This window comes from Falco rusticolus, chromosome 7 (genome assembly GCF_015220075.1).
Source record: "Falco rusticolus isolate bFalRus1 chromosome 7, bFalRus1.pri, whole genome shotgun sequence".
Classification (NCBI taxonomy): Eukaryota; Metazoa; Chordata; class Aves; order Falconiformes; family Falconidae; genus Falco; species Falco rusticolus.
In genome coordinates this window covers 23260585-23278220 of record NC_051193.1, presented here as the reverse complement: position 1 = coordinate 23278220, position 17636 = coordinate 23260585, and the positions used below count along the sequence as shown (strand labels likewise).

At 38.0% G+C, this 17636-nt stretch overlaps 1 protein-coding gene across 1 annotated transcript in view; it reads right to left on the bottom strand.

The window, feature by feature from the left end:
• UBE2Q2 (ubiquitin conjugating enzyme E2 Q2) overlaps positions 1-17636 on the bottom strand; it is a 52698-nt gene that overhangs the window by 9796 nt on the left and 25266 nt on the right. The window contains exons 4-7 of the mRNA XM_037394116.1: positions 16448-16504; positions 14203-14343; positions 5783-5867; positions 389-449 (exon numbers count right to left, since the gene is read on the bottom strand). Coding sequence (XP_037250013.1) covers positions 389-449; positions 5783-5867; positions 14203-14343; positions 16448-16504 — 344 coding nt within the window. The remainder of the gene's footprint in view (positions 1-388; positions 450-5782; positions 5868-14202; positions 14344-16447; positions 16505-17636) is intronic.

The following is a 17636-nucleotide window of genomic DNA, read 5'->3' as shown; positions in this document are numbered from 1 at the left end:
CTAAGACCGTTCTGTTCCTTCTTACATCGTGAATGAAACTACAAGTTGCATTTTCTTGAAATTAAAAACAAACAAAACCACAATAAAATCATCCAGACAAAAAAATTTCATCATTTAAGGCTTCATATTTTGGAGTAGTTTTGGAAAGAATTGAACAGTAATGAGAGGTACAGTAATACACACTGTGTTGACTGTGACAAGAGGGTTTGTTTTTTTGCCAGCTCAACTACTACAGTTGAATCTGTGTGTATTTCTCTATACCAGAACTGTAGCGATCACACACTACTTTATATGTTCTAGCTAGAGATTCTCATCTGTCAGAAGCAAGAATCTCTGCAGCAATAAAAAAAATGGATTCTTCAGGACATAAAAAACTTGAATAACTTACTTTAGAAGCTTAACATGCCATTCATACAAGCTGTCATTTACCAGTTCCACTGAATATATCCCTGTAGAAATATTAGACAGAATTAATTATGCACTAAAAGTTTACAGATTTTGTTTACAGTATTACAGATTTTGCAAAAACATTCTTTGTTTTTAAGTACAAACACTGTCAGTAGATGTAAGCAATAGATAAAATACTGAGATACTGATACTGAGGCAGATCCTTCCTTCAGGAAGCAGCAGCAGCTACTTCCTCCAGAAGTAGCAGAAGCACTTCTGCGCAAGACAAGGAAAAAAAGTCCTTTCACTTCTATAAAAAAAAATATCCACGTGAATCAAAATGTTTTTCTGACACTCAACCATTTCCCCTTCTCCCAGCGCCCCTTCAAACTTTCCACAGCTACAACTCCAGCTTGCTTAGTGCTCAGTATATTTTATACCCAGTACATGACCAACACACTTTTAAAACACTTAACACACAGTCTGAGTATGCAGCATTATATCTCATGGGTTCCCGTCTGTACTGGTAGACCAGGACAGAACACTGGATAGCATGTGGAGCAAAAACCCAAAAAAAGAAGATACTGTATTGGATGAAGCACATTCCCAGCAGATGACCAAAGAAACCAGAAAAAAGCATCAAAAGAATAGTTGTTTCTGGCAGCCAGCTAGTGGTATTCAGCAGTTGGTAAGTTTTAAGCACATTAAACAATAGTTATGCATTTCATTCAAAGGGAAGGATGAAAGGTTATCTGCCGTTTTCTCGTATGTTCAAGCTTCCTTTTGCAGCGGTTCACAAGCAGCCCAGGAAAAAACAATGAATCTTTAGCCATCAGACAAGATTTAGAAAATGGTATTGGTGATGTTCAAATGTCTAATCCCTTCCCCCATGGACTATTGATGCGTACACGCTAAACAACTATTATTAAACTTGCTCTTGTTAGCTGGGCCAATATTTAACAGTGTATCTGTTGCTGACATAATTATTGGGAAGACATACGCAAATCAGGAATCAGCCTAGGATTTTTGAAGGATATACAACCCATAGATTGCACTCATCACATTCTCTCCAAGGAATTACAGTATTCATTTCTGAGAATTATTATTCCAGAATACATTATCTTGCCATTGAAACTTTTAAGCATTAGTACTTGGGAGTACAGATACCATTTCAAGCTGCCCAGACACCTTTCCTTCTCAAAGCATTCTAACACTAAGTAAACAAGGTAAAGAAACCATGCTTGTTCCTCCTTACCATAGCACCACAAACAGTGGGTACTGCAGTCAAGATAATGATTTCAAGTTTTTTTTAAGTCTAGGACAACAAAGCAGGTCTGAAAATTTAGTCACTGTGCTCTCTCCATCTCTTTCAATCAGCAGCTAGTTCAGAGACACCACTCATTTCTGTTCAAGGATGAACAGAAGAAGCTATTAAGGCCTTTTTCCAATTTCCCAGATTCAAGGATGTTATTTTCTGAATTGCCCTTAGTATAAGTGGACACCACGAATTGTATGAATTTCAGTTTGTACCGCTCCAATATAATAACAGAAGAGTTGGCATTCAGAACTCCGCTCATTGTCAACTCCCATTAATGATGAATCTATTCCACCATTATATCCAGAATATTTCTTCCACCTACCTCCAAAAGGGAGTGAAGACTGGAAGAAGCAGCCTCTCAGTATTAGATTTGCCTCCTAGCACAAGTATTAAATGCTTGTTAAAGACAACAGAACAAGTTACAGTAAGGATGCTGACAATATCCTAAATAATGGAAGATGACAAGAGAACTTCTATCAGCTCGTTTATTCACTAAGCCTCTATCCCTATTCCTGTGTTCCTTCCATCGCCTCAGAAGTCCTGCTCTTGCCCAGCATTCCTGTACCAGTCCCTCATGTTTTGCTAGCTTCCTTTGAGGAATAACTTTGGCTCCCCTCGAGAGCTGCACTGTCCCTAAACCAGAAGCTGTAAACAGGTTCGTCAGAGACACGTGCATAGTTCAGGACCGACAAGAACGCACCTTAATGGAACAGTGAGCTACCTAATGTACCCTTCAAGCACCCACGTTTTGAGCTGAATAGTATCTGTACGTTCTCATGAACAGCATCAGAGTCGCTCGCTATCTTGACACAGAAGCTTCTTAACAACAATACCCAAAGGGGGTGGGGGTTTAATAGTGAAGAGGTGTTATCTGGAACCAGCTCATGTGTTTTTCTTAATTTAGGCAGTAAGAGGGAAAAAAAGTTATTGTCAAGAAGAATTTATCTGATTAGTATGGATTCCTGAAAGGCCTTTAAGGCAGCGAAGGGAATCAAGGTAGGATCCCCTCACTTCAAACACAGGAAGTTTTTTGGTTTGCCTCTCGAAGAGGCTATCCAAAGAGGTGATGCAGTACAAGCAAGCACACAGAACCATGAAGCAAGCAAAAAACTGAGATGAAAAGGCAGGAAGAAAAACAACGCCTTCAAAACACAGGCAAATGTCTTACTTGTACCAACTTTACTACAACTAGAAATCCCACGTAGTCTTTGGATAAAAGCAGTGAGTTGAAGACACTATATATAAACAACACAGCCGCTAAAGATACTAATAGGAAATATTTCATTTATTGTCTCCAAATTCTTTGTTCATCCCCCTCCCACCCTAGCCTTCCTAAATGACGTTAAGGCCTTTGGGAATTCTTCCATATGAACTATCCAAATCTTCAACTTTGTATTTAGAAATGAGATCATCTTAGTTTGGAGGACTTGTGACTCCTATTATCAAAACAAACTAATGAAACCGTCTAATTTGTAACATAATATCTTAATTTGCTGGAGTAATTTCTGCTTCTGTTAATTCATAAGAAAATAGCATTTTCTGTTTGTTTTTAAGGGTAGTTCTTCACCTAGATTTTCCAGTGAGATGAGCAACTGTCCTGTTAACAGCAATCTTTTGCTTTAACTCCAACAGTAGCATTTCAACCAGTAAAGGAACTTCAGCTCAAAAATGCATAGTACCTTGAATATACACCCATAACTGAAGTCCTGACAGTGTTTTTTAACGCTAGTTTTGTATAACATAGTTTAAAAGAAAAAAATTTAAAGGACTATTACTACAAGTACTATTCACTTCAGAAGTCCTGGGGGTTGTCCCATTGTCAATCCTGAAAACATGTAACCTCACATACACTAAAAGTGATCCTTATGCAACTGAAAAACAGCCTTAGGATTTTCTGGCTTCTATTACAAAAAAAAAAAAAAAAAAAAAAAAAAAAAAAAAAAAAAAAAAAAAAAAGTAGTGTTAAATTACCTTGCAACAGTTACCAGAACCTTTAAGTTTCACAATGGTTCCCTTTGTGTGTTAATAGTAGGAAATTAAATTAAGGGAAAAATGGACCATGGAGCAAGTACTCAGAACAAAGATCACATTAAAAAAACAGAAAGCCAATTATCTACCATGCCCCTGCTCACATGGTGACAGTTATCTAATAACCAAAGACAGAACTAGGCTATAAAAGCAGGAGTTTTGTGCAGAGGAGAAGAACTGATATTTAAATTCACTCAAGGCCTAAGAGACTAAATGAAGCCGTAAGGAATGAATCTAGGTAAGTTTTATAACAAAGAGCATCATTTACTGGCAAAATTTAATAGATGTATCAGTAGGATGGTGTTGCAAAGCAGAATTGCCATCAGTTTTAGAGCGTCAGCCTTCTTTTGACACACTTCATTGCCATGTTTTAGAGATCGACACAAGGCATCTAGTTGCAGTCTTTTTACATATTTCTGAGTCATAAGCTAATAATATGTTACTACATTCACCCTTTAGTATCTCAGCTTTCTTTATGGTTTAGCAAGATGTACTTTATCTCATCATTTAGAGTATGCTTTCCTACATCAGGAGTTCAGTCTTCTGTGACTAAGATTTTTTACTCACCTAAAGCCAAGAAATGGCATTATTAAGGAACCTAAACCCTCACCTCAAGCTACGCTTTTATGGGGGCTCCTGGTTGTGCCTCCAGCCATACCGCTACACAGTTAAGCGCCATACAGTCTTTATAGTCACGTAGATTTGTTACACCCAATCCTTTTTCTAACCACAAAACCAAACCCTGAAGATCATACGTGGGCAGTAAAGCATCCCTCGTGACCTAATACAGATCTATTTCTAGGCTCTTCCTTAGAACCACTAATCCGTTCTTTACCAGATAGACGGTAATTGGGGCATAGCAGCAAGCACTCAGCTGCAATAAAGCCTAAAAGAAGTAGGCTGCATTGTATCAACACTAGGTTACCCGATCAGATTTATACTTCAGACCTTTTACCACTGTCCACAGTACTTCAACACATAAAACTATTTACCTAAAAGGTAAATACAGCAAATCAAACAGGAGACTCTTGTCTCTTCAACTCTGTCCTTTTACACATGAATTAAAATGCCATAGCCACCAAGTGAAATTAAAGCCCACTAGAAATAAACTAGAGGATAATTTCAGAAAAGTAACAGATAGATTAAAGTTTAGACTGACTTTCTAATCAGGCACTCCTGCTCCTAGCCTGGCCTGCACCAGGTTCTCATACCTGGCTGCAGTGATGGCGTTGTCTATGCAGCTGACCTACACGAATACAACTTGCCTGAAATCCATGTAATTTCTATTTCTCATATGGTAACTCTCAGAAAAATCAATATACCCATCCCTTTGCTGAGCTAGTTTCAATACAGCCCTTATATGGAGCAAGTGGAACAGCCAACCACCTGTCTACCTAAAGCTGATCAGTGTTTTGTTACTCAAACAAATTTAAAGGACAAGTTTGTTTTCTGTTGCCATTTGTAACCTTATTCCAAGGAATACATGGAGCTCTGGATCAGATTAACACAACCAAAAAACCACAAAAGTAACAGCAGTGTAATTAAGGCTAAAACCTCTGTGATAACTAAACCTTCTGCTGTTAAACACAAATCCCCGTACAGCAAGCATCTTCTTGTGAGCAGTACTACACACTGTTAGTGGTCAAAGCTTTTGCCCTATATGCCTGGAGAGCTTAATTTCAGGTAGATCTGAAAAGTCAAGAAGTCCCACAGAAGTGATTTTGAGTTGTTCTTTCTAGTCATCCACCCCAAGAGCATTCTCACAGTTACACCATTCCTGTAAATTCTTGTATTAAGATGTGCATAACAAAAAGAAAGAATGTTTTAGAGGATATGCATCCTGACTTCCCTTTTCTCCATAAATACACTCTCTTATGTAATGACATTATATGTAATGTATGTATCTATGTATTCTTGTGTATATGTGCACACATATACACACGTATATACACACATATGACAACAGAACGCAGAAGGATAAGCAGAAAGCATTTGCTAAGAGAATTCTTCTAAAGCGTATTTTAAGGAGGGAAATCTGAAGCATTTTACCTGTTTTGTAACTCTGTGATCTATATATATCCCTGAGTTCTTTCATAAGTCGATCTGAAGCCTGAACTGACCCAGAGACTGCACCCTGAAACAAACAAAAAAAACTCCAAATAAGTGAAATGCAGTATTTACAAAGAGCTTTATTTCCATTACAAAGTTACACTCACTAGAAGGTATTAGGAATATACTATTTTCTGCATTAGGATTAGGTTTTTTCAAAAGTTACACATTCTAGTGAGCAAAGACTACCGAAAAGAAACAAGACACTCCCTCCAAAGCAACACATTATAATACACTACTATATGGTATAAGTGATACAAGCTTTTAATCAAGGTACAACAGACATTTTTTTCTGTAAAGGCATTTAATCCCTTTGACATTTTGATTTCCAAGATGGACACACAGTCTATTTCTGATAGAAAAATATTTCATTTTATATTCTGCTTTTATGTACTAGAAGCAAGAGTAAGACTAATCCTAAGAACAAGCTTCTGCACATAAGGTTTTACTGTTTTCTCAGAAGTATATTTTTATTTGGTTATGAAAAAAAAAAGGTACAGGGGTTGGGAAGCATCCACTATAGAACAGCAGCTTCTGGATGAATTAAGACCAGCCAATATACTTAGAAAACGCAGAACAAAAGCAACACTATTATTTGCAATAGAGTGGGAAGAAAAAAAAATATCCTCAAATGCCTACACAGAGGAATACTAAGATAAGTAAACGTCAAAATACCAATTTATTTTTTTATTATTATTAGCCATACTTTTTGTGGTTTATGCAACCTGGGCAGAAATCGCCTCTGTTCTTCTAGAGCTCAGTTCTGTGTTACTCAGCATCTCAAAGTGATAGAAAACTTAGCATACGATTTCTGAACATGGTATTTCAGCCTGAGAGACAGTGCTTAAACAAAAACCAGAAGTGACATACATATAAAATATGACTGGCTCTAAAACCCACCAGTTATTGATGAAGCAAGGAACAGTTATCAAGTAACTGATGTCTACTTGTATCAACGGCTGCTGCACTACGTGTATTCTGCACACATCCCCAACGCTGACAGTTCTGTGGCCTTGGCATTACATTTTGTCCTGATTTTCTGAGCTTTAAAGTAAGGACAGAACTTTTTCCTCTGACAGAATTAAAGTGCTTATTTAATGGCCACCAAAAACACCTACTACACTAACTCTCTCCAATTCAATGCCAAACCTAGCAGGAAAGATTCTGATACTAATCCTTAGGTGTTACATGATTAACCTGCTTATATATTCTACCCAAAACACCATTTTACATTTCTGGAAAACAGAGATATAAAAACTATCATTACAAGATTTAAAATATGGAAAAGGAATGAAGACTTCAAATGAGGTAAGGTAGTTATCACCCTGAACCTCAACCCCAAGAAACTCTGGCTTTCACTGGCAGTCCATTCCCAAAAGGAAGAATCTTTATTGGGACCCATGCAGTTCTCTGCTGCTGCTTGGACTGCGGCCAGTCCCACTGAAATGCAGGCTAATACATGTGGCTCACAAACACGGTTTCAGGATAAGGAAGGAAAAAAAAAAAACCAACAAAAAAAAAAAAACACACCACAAACACCACCAAACAGAAAAAGCCCCCACCTAGAATAAAGTTAATTCAGCCTCTCTATATGAAGTACTGAGGTATTAGCTTATGGGAATGTTTTTCCTACTACAGCTAACAATTCGAAGAGAGATTTGTTTCTCCAGTTTCCTTTCAGACACTATGAACATCTACAAACAGATCCTTTTTTGACAGAAGTGTCAGAAAAGTATTTCTGGAGGAATCTCAAGCAGCTGTGACCAGAGTCTAACACCTATCACCCCTGTTTGCCTGAAGTCGGCAGTGACAATATATGTTCTACAAGGTCTTAATTGTAGGATCAAGCTATTTCTTAATAAAGATTAAATATCAGTAAGTTACTTGATGCTAAAGCCTCCACATACTCCTTTGTCTTCGCTGTTCAGTAGCATCATATAATATGTTTAGCTTCACACTACAGTGTGCAGACTTAAACTGTTCATTTTCATATTCCACTGGATTTAGTTATGCAGATTTCTGAAATTCCACTCGTTTTTATTTAGGGACTGGTATGAAGAATGAATTTGTAATTAAATATGCAAATAAAAGGCAGCTCCTTTTATCTGATTAAAACAAAAGCTACGTAAAGACAGGGCTCCAGACAAGTCACTTCTTACTTTACTGAAGCCCCTTGTCTACAGAGCAGTATCAAAGAAGGGATTTCTCTTCCTTTAACAGCAAGCAAATTAAGTTTTATGAAAAGAACCTGGTTCTTTAAATGTTATTTGCAGATTACTATTTATATGCACTACTTGCAGATTAGTTGGAAAAGAAAGCATTACACTTAACAAGATAACACAATAGAGTGTTAACCACCGTTCTCTGTACAATTGCTGTGCTTTTTCAGACCTGTACTGGGAGTATTAAGGTTGAGACTCATGGATGTGTTGAGTCCCCAGAAAAGAAACCTCCAAGAGAAGTGTCAGGATTTTGGCTTTCCTCTGTGCAGAGCTGTGCAATATCTTTGCCTCATTTGCCGTATTACTTACTGAAAGAAAGAATTCTCTTAGATTTTTCACAGAATATCAACCTCTATAGGCAATTTAAAAACAACTTTGATTCTCAAAGACATCCTGTGGAAAACTAGTTTCCTCATTGCATCTTTATTTCTATCAAATTAAGCTACTGAATTTCTGTACATAATGCTGGAAGGTCACCTTTGCCTATGAAAATTTAAGAATCTTCTGCGCTGTAGTAATTTAAGAAGCAAAACTTAACATACCCACATACTCCTGAGTGCCATAATAACTAACTGCTAATAAACAGAAGTGGTATTAAAAAAAAAAGTTAGTTTTAGTACGTGTAAGCTAGCCTCAGTAGACTTTGTCTGTAACAGTGTTTTTCACCCTTTTTTCCTAGGACTTTCTAGTTGGGTTGCCCACTCTAAATATCATTAGGCTTGCTACTCTAAGCAATCGATAGGCTGCAAACTAGTAATCTATGATCGAGAGAGAGAGGCTAGCAAGCTTAACTTAAGTAGTTCAGCACAGCAGCTTGCTTTACGTGCTCTGAACCACCCTCGGAGGAAGTCGAAGAAGAAGCCTGCAGAGATTAACTGCTACACCTCTTGGTAACTTGATGTCAAACACCACTGCTTTGAAACACAGCATCTTCATTCTGGTGTCACTTTTGGTTTTCATAACTACTGTTAAAGTGCAGTTAAGAAGAGTGTACTTACTACTTGGATCACACCACTGCATGATGTAGTACAGCAGTGAGTTCAGTTTTGACTGTAATGGTACTAAAATTAAAAAATTCAACTTTCAATACCTTGCTATACACAAATTATAATTTCAAAGACCGAATTCAGATATAAATAACTGAGTATCCTTCTGAAAAAGTGGGACTTATGACTCCAAGGGAGATAAAGCTCCCATTTCTCCAGAGATCAAGACTCACAGTTGCCTTAGAAATAACTGGTCAATCACAGGATCTGACAAGTATCGGTCATGTGGGGTTGACACAAAGAGCAGAAATGCAAAACCATTTGATATGTAAACTGAAGAAGTTAACCAAGGTGCCAGACAAGCCCCAAGTGACTTTTTTCTATTAAACAATCACACAGGCACAAAACGTCTCACTCGATCATCCTCTCCTGTACAAGTTTACTTGTGGTTCTCCAGAGCCATGAGCAAGTAAACTGGAGAAATCCCTGCTACAGGAGGTAAACTTCTATGGGGACAACATACCGATGGATGAGAGCTGCAAATAATGGAGGCACCTGGCGCATAAACTCCCAGAGCCAAAACGGTTGGGCATGAAAAATACTCATGAGATACACTACTACAAGTTTGTCCTGTTCTCAAACTCCTCCCCCTAAGGACATGCTTCTGCCTTTGTCAGAAATGTGAAACTTTGGTCCAAGCCAGTGTATTTTAAGAAGTGTTTCTACCCTTAATTAGCATTTTAGTGTGACTGTGTAAGTTTGGGTAAAATACTTTATAGAAGAGTTAAGCAAATTTAAGAAAACTAGGACTTCAGAACTGAGCTTCTGCATTCACAAGTCAGTAGGGCACACCTAATGGTGCAGAAATCAGCACACACCACTACCCTAGCTGTCTGCTGCACTAAGTCTCCAGAGATAGGTTTTGCAGCCTCAGCTTTTCTCCTTTGGACGTTTTCTTCTTCCCTTCCACCCCTCAAGACACAACTCATTTAAGGAGCAGCCTGTGGTTATCTCAGGTACAGTTCACTGCACTTCTAAATGTAAAGACTGGATTGTCTGTTTTCTATCTGACCAGAAAAATACTGTCAGCCATCAAAACAGTACAGTAAATCGCCTCACAATACTTTTCAGATAATTCATCCACAAGACCAGGACTTACCTGCTAAAAAAAAACAAACAAAAAACCCACACCAAAAAAACCTCACAAAAAAAGTAAACTCCTCCAAGATAATAAAGTGACATCTAAAGTGACCTAAAACCAAAGAGCTAAAGAATAAAACTGTGCTCTATTGTCACTGCACATTCTCAGCATTTGTGCAGAAGTACACTCATTCCTGGAAGTTAAAGTAGATCCATATTTTTACTTCAAGGATTAGACTAAAAATGGAAATTACACCTTAGACTTCATAAAATCTGAAGATGAAAGGGAAGACATTTGAAACGTCTAAAGGAAAGTGCATAAACTCCTCAGTAGGAAATGGAAAAAGCTAATAGCATTATCTACATAAGAAAAGCATTAATCTCTAAAATGACTATGTGGGGAGAGACCTCTGAAAAGCAAGCAGCAGCAAGTTGTTAAATATTTGAAGTTAATGATTCCAGCTCAAAAACCTTTTCTCACTCCCAGTAAGCAAGCAGTTCTTTAAAGTTATTACAATGTTAAGAGGAGGATTAATTCTTGCTCCAAGTTACATACTGTACCGCAAGCCAAATTTATTTCCCAATGCTGAGATGAATAGGATTAGGTATACTACCAAGGAAGAGAACTCATTTACAAGATTAGTAGATGTATATTCTTAACTGGTATAACACTCACAAACCCTAAAAAACTCCTGCAGCAGAAGTCTTGAGCAGCAAGGCCGGTTAAGAATATGTGAGAACGGGACCGCACACGCTCCTTTCCTATGGAAAAAGCCTTTAGCATGAGCCATAACTCCAACCCACGTTTCAGTCAAGGGGCGAAAGGATGACCCATGAATTTGGGTCAAAGAACGATAAAGAAACCAAAAAGTCTTTTTGTTGCATTGGGCACTAGTCAAAGCCCTACATTAGGCTTCACGTTCCCTCTTCCACCACCAAGCGTAGCAATGGCATGGCTTTGTTCTGCTTCCCCCTGCTGAGAAACAAAGCACACCCAGAGAACGGTGTGGTTTGCGTGAAAACCACACTATGTTTAGCCACTCCATTTTGGTTTGTGAAACCCATACCCTCCTTTAAGAAAAGCCACTGTGAAGAGCCGTGCCGATTTACGTTTTGCTTTATGTCAGGACAGTGAGCACACCTGCTATCTCAGAGAGTGTTTAACGTGCCCTACTTGTGTTTTGGCAGCATAAAGGGGCATTCAAGTGCTGCTAGGTTAGATCCTTCCTAGGTCAGTAGTGCAGCCATAGTTTTCAGTTTTCAAGCACTTAGGAGTGCTCACAAGTCCTTTGAGAAATTATTTATGCAGCACAGCTATTTCTGGTGACCCACAAAACACACCACAGTTCCTCAGCAGCAGTCGAATACCCTGTTCCCTGCACTCAGCTGACCTTGTTTATGCACCAGCATCAACGACAGCATCTTGGCATAGGAAACTGCTATTATGTAATTTGAATCTACTGTTGTCAAACAAAAAACCAGCAGTGTTCATTTCAGCTCCACTAGATGTGGAGGGAAAAAGAAAACGGGAAGGCAATATTTGCCAAATGGGAAAGAACAGATAGCAACAGAAAGTCTGCAGTTTTAAGAGGCTTTCCACACCAAGAATGTTGAGACTACAGAAACCTTTATTCAGTTCTACCAAATTTTTAGATAACAGTAAAGCAGACCATGCTCTTCAGACTGCAAGATCATTTTCTTTCTTTAACAATTTAGGCAGTCTTTACCATTAGGTCTGCATTATAAATGCAGAAATTATACAGAATCTCAACAGGCATCTTCCCAAACTGTGAACACACATTTACATTTAAACTAACCCAGTAAGTTACCATTGTGTTTAAGGTTAGTCAAGTCTTAAAACAGCAAAAGCAGTTTGGCACCTTATGTTTACCTGCTTTAAAATATTGAAATGCTGACCAGGTTTGGGGTTGGTTTGTTGTTGTTTGGTTTTGTTTTGTGTTGTTTGTTGGGTTTTTGTTTGCTTTTGTTTGGTTGGTTTTTTTGGGGGGGTGGGGTGGTTGTTTTTTTTTTTACCCTGATTGAGTGATCATTACTGTACACTTTCCTTCAGACAACCCAATAGGTAACTATTGAATTCACACCCAAATCAAAAAGCAGTCTCCTCTAGCCAGCTACTTCATGCTGCATATTTCAGCAGAACGTAAGTCTAAGGTATTTTTTATTTTTGACAGGGTTGCACTCAAGTCATTAGAACAGCACATGGGACAGGAGTAGAGGCCTTGTAGCTGAGGAACCCCAACAGAAACATTGTTTTATTTCCTTTGTAAAGCAGATGGCTACAAACCAGAACTCTTTTCCATGTTAAATTGTCATTAACTAAGAGAATGAAGGTTTTTTCTAAATGAAAGTTATTTAGGGGCAGTAATTCATGACAAGAAACAGTCAAGATTCTAACTGAAGGAGTCTTTTCCCTAAATTCTTATGGAAACTAGATCTATCAGCAGTGCATCCAATATTAAAAACGGATTGGCTTGGCTAGTGGCAAGCACTTTGAATGCATATAGTTCTCACTACAAATCAAGAGGTTTGAAACAGCAATGCTCTTGAATCTAATGTATTTTTAAAGTGCAATTTAAGCTTTTTATAAAATATTCACTGGAAAAATCATCAAGTGTAAGAACTGGAACAAAGCTGGTTCCTTGGGCAAAAATCCAGGTGTTCCCTACATATCAATCCTAAATCATCTTCCCTCCTTAAATACTCACAGGTCCTGTTCCCTGTACCTAACTACTGCTTGCATCCTCAACTATTAGCTTAATGAGAAATAATACATCATGTGTCTGTACATGACCTACATGTTTGCTGACTTGCCAAACAATATGTAAGAACTTAGGAGCTCACACAGTAGCAAGCACCAGTTCAAGCATCTTCTTTAGAACTTTTACCTATGGTTGAAATTAGTCATGAACAGGAGTATCGAATTTCACATATTACACTTTGTAAGCCTTCGTGAAATAAAAGTTTTTGTTTCTTTGGAAGTTAGGCTAAATAAAATTAAGGTTGTATGACATCATCATTCCCTTCTACATGCACCCTCGAGAAGTAGAAGGTTCTCTGGAACTTGGCACTTGTGACAAAACATTTCTAAGCCTCTGAAGAACAAAGAAGTTTGGGTTTGTTTGTGTTTTTTTTTTTTTTACAACTGCCCACTGGCAGAATCACTCAGAAAACTCTGATAATAAAGCTGCAGAGCTGCTGAAGGCCCCTTGCTTTTCGGCTGGCAAAACCCCACCCTTCAGTAATTTGCACAGCACATAGATATTACTGAAAAACAAATGCATGCATAAAATGGATCTAAAGCATGAATTCCTGGGTTTGACAAGTATGCTAAGTCACCCATAACTTTTAACACAGTCAGTTTTATATATGGCTTTATTTGTTATTTTAAATATTTAAGGGCTCAGCAACAAAAGTCATGCTTACAGCTTAGATGTTTTATGCTGATTCTGCAAGGAGGACTAATGCTCGTAACAAAGGCATCAAGCAAGAGAGAGACACAACCAAACAGACACCTTTGAGATTAGATGAGCAGTTAAAGATCATTAACAAGTATGAAACCTGGATTTACATGTAGGAGTTGACCCTAGTGAAAACCTAAAAGACGGTTCTTCATCCAAAATGCCAAGAATACCCCAGCCCAGTTTTGTCAAAATAAATTATGATAGCATTCTCCCAGGCTGAATGAGTGTGCTCTGAAGTAGCTTTTGTGCCTCTGTGGAATGTGGACTGACAACTACCTTCCTCACCAAAGATTTTGATGGAACATAAGTTCATTTATTAAGTGGCCTTGGCATCTTAGTCGACCTATTCAAACATCTGCAAAAAGAGCTATTTAGGTCCCATAACTTGATATGTTTGCCCTATACATGCTGGAAGTCAGCTACAGGTTAGTTCATGTCTAGGTGCATAGCAGTAAGCTTTACTTGCTGAAAACCATTTCCATCTTAAAACCAGAAGTATTGCAAGGAAAAAACATAAACCACTAACTCACATTTAAGTGATCTTGCCTTTGATTTTTTCTGATTTTTTCTAAGATTGCAAGGTTCTCTTTTTCAATGCCTTCATCCTCAGATTTCTTCCCATCGACTGGTTCCTCCTCCTTCATATCATAGTGATCCAGATCTTCAATGTCCTACAGGATAGGGGAAAATTCACCGTAAATAACTTAACTATGCTCTTCGTTCAATGAAACCCTCTCCAAGGGCATTTAGGGATACAGTCACATACTGCACAGTACTATCTATTAGCGATTGTTGGTTGCTATTTCTATTTTGCTTACAATTTCACTCCCTTAGGCAACAGTATTCACTGGAAGCGTAGGGAGCCTTCACAGTACAGATGAGACCCAAATTTATGTGTTTCTGGTCACATAAACAGGCACAATAAAACCTCTGCAAGAAGTTAATATTGTAGTGAATTAGCCCGTTAAAGTAGAAGAGAGGAAGTTAAGGCATTTTGAACAGGGCTTGAGAATCCAAAAGGACTCTAAGTTAGAGTGTCTCCAAGATGTTTCTGAAAACAGACTTTTTTTTCAATTAGAATCCTAGCTATATTACACTTCTGACAAACAATGATTAACGTATCTGGCAGGGCTACAGCAACCCTTCAAGAAAGTTAAGTATTGGAAAGCTACCTTTATTTAAAGTGAACACTTCAGCAGAAGATTAGATGCAGCAATTTTGGAATTACGGTAAAAGACGAAATTATGTGGTCAAGTATTCTAATCACACAAACCAGCAGTTCGGTTCCGAGTTCTAGACTAAGACTGAAAAACCTTCCACTCTGTATTCTGAGATGAGGTTATTCTGCTGCAAAGGAGCGCTCTGAACTTAAGACCAACTGCCTGCAAGGTGATTCAAGTGCTATTTGTGGAGAGAAGGGGAAGAATGTAAGTGCCTTGAGATGAAAAAAGAAGGGCTACAGCAACCACACCAGCAAGCTACGTGTACGTAACTATCGGATATGCTCCACTATGCAGTGCTCCACCACACCTGTGGCCACTCTTTATGCACTGTCTGTTTGCATGGCAGGAAAACCTGTCCATAAATGCATATTCAAGGATGTCTTATGTAGTAAGAAATGCACCTAATCTGGTGCCTTTGGCAACACTTTCCTCCAACTGTAACAGATTTTAGACAGAGTATTCCTTAAAATGCTCAGGTTTCTCAAAATAACACTATAGCTCTAGGAACAATAAGCTGCTTTTCAATTTAGTAACTGGACTAGATTAAAAGTTGAAGATAACAGTGCCACACACACTACCACCTGACAGCTTATAAATAGTGATAGACGTGACAATTTTTTTTGTGCAAAGTAACCTGAACAGAGTGCAAAAGGCTTCTTAGAAGTCTGCAAGCAACAAGAGCCTTGTGGCAGGACATGGGACTGTACACACTACCTTTGCAGAAACCCTGGCTCCAAGAAACGTGGTCTGGATTAGGCTAAATATGGTGTAAGAGAGGCTGTTTCAAATTAATTCCAGAACACTGCTAACATTTAAATGTTTTCTAAAGGAAGACCTTTTATTCAGAGAACAAGTTGCTCATTCTTACTACACACCTCGTTCATTTAAAATCTAAATCTGAAGTAGTCAGAATAGTTCTTCTATAATAAGACTATTTATAGTGGTTTGAAAAGCAAGCACCTTGGAGCTATTCTTATATATTTTAGAAGTAATGAAAAGGGGTGGTTCTCACACAGTAAAGAGCTCATTAAAAGGAGCACCATGTTGCCAGACAGTGACATAAGCCCCTTAACGTTTAGCACACCTGTTTTGGATGTCCTTCCATTTCCTTCAGTGTATTATAGTTAAAAGCTAGCTCACCTGTTTAATGAATCAGAAAATTGATTTACTCTTAGCCAGCCTGCTTCAACTTGGGAAACACTTTCAACTGTATCACAGCCAGTTCATAGGCCACTTGAAATAGCAGTTAACAATGCAAACTTACTGATTTGGCACACAATGTTATGTATTGTTTGACTAAAGCACAAACAGATGTCCAATTCTCTGAATCCAAGTACCTCACAGCTGAGATCTAGGTTTAAGAAGAAAATTTCACTAGTTTTGTGGTTGAAGTGAAAGCTGACATCAAGGTAAACATCCAAATTTTTAATCATCTTTTCTGTTGAACTCTAGGGAGATTACATTTTACAGTCTGGCTTAATAATTAGCCAGCCACTGCAGAGCAAAATGCCACAAGTCTATTAGATTAGGACAATCTTACATATACACATACTTCACCCATATCTTCTTCTTCCTCCTCCTCTGACGTAACTTCTTCTGTTGTTCCATTCTGTAATACAACAATGAGGTTTCTGCATAAATCCTTTCTTTAAAAAACAGGAAGTCTACTATCAATAAGAAAGCAGTATATACAAAAGTTACATTTAGCAAGGTCTGCACATGACTGAAGTTTAATGTGAAAGATACACAAAGATGCTTTCCTATAGTATGACAGCAAAGAGATTTTTGCATGAAGCAAAGAAACAGAATGTCACAATTAATTTCACATTAAGTTCTACATGGAAACTTCAGATTCAAATAATAAACATGCTATTCTGATACAGTGACAAATGCAACAAGCTAGTCAAGCGGGTTGTAACTCATGATCTTTTAACCATGAAATCAGATCATGGCTCTGACTAGAATCCATATACATGCTAGACCTCTAACAAGAAAAAGCTCAAGCTTTAGACCCCTAAAATTTGATGGATTTTTGTATCACTACCTAGAACTTCTATGCAACAATTACTATCATCATAGAGGCACTGTTATTAGATTATTTGATAAAATACCAACACCACATATTGAGTTCATTTTTCCTGGCTTTCCATTTCAGGCTGCAACTTCAAGCTCAGGGAGTTTGAGCTGCAGAAATACTCAGGATCATTCTGATATGCTTGTCCTCTGCTTTGTCACTCATCCTTTGGCAAAGGAGGAATGCCAGTGCTGTGAACAACACAGGGGACTAAATGGATGTCTGGTTTGACTTACTACAGCCACTCTTACTTAACTTGAAAATCAGCTGGCATTTCTAGCTAAGAAACCTTTCACGAATTTGTTTCTGAGTTTCAGAGCATAAGCAAAACTCTTCAACGAAGCCAGTTCCTGATATTACAAGCCTATTGCCTTACAGTTGCACTGCTATGTGGGTGGCTGAGAGAAAAATCCTATAGGCTTACAATTTGGCACATGACCAAAATTAAGCAAGTTATTTGTCATTAGTATAGTACTGTCACCACAGGAAAACCATCTGTTATGCTACAGGAATTTTCAGAACTCGTGTCATCTGAACAAGTATAAGCAAAAGACGACATCATAATCTTATTAAAAATACCAAAAAAAGGAACAGTGACTGTCTATTACCAGTTCTGTTTTCAGCACAATACAAAACATTTTGGTTAACCAGAACATTTCACAGCCCT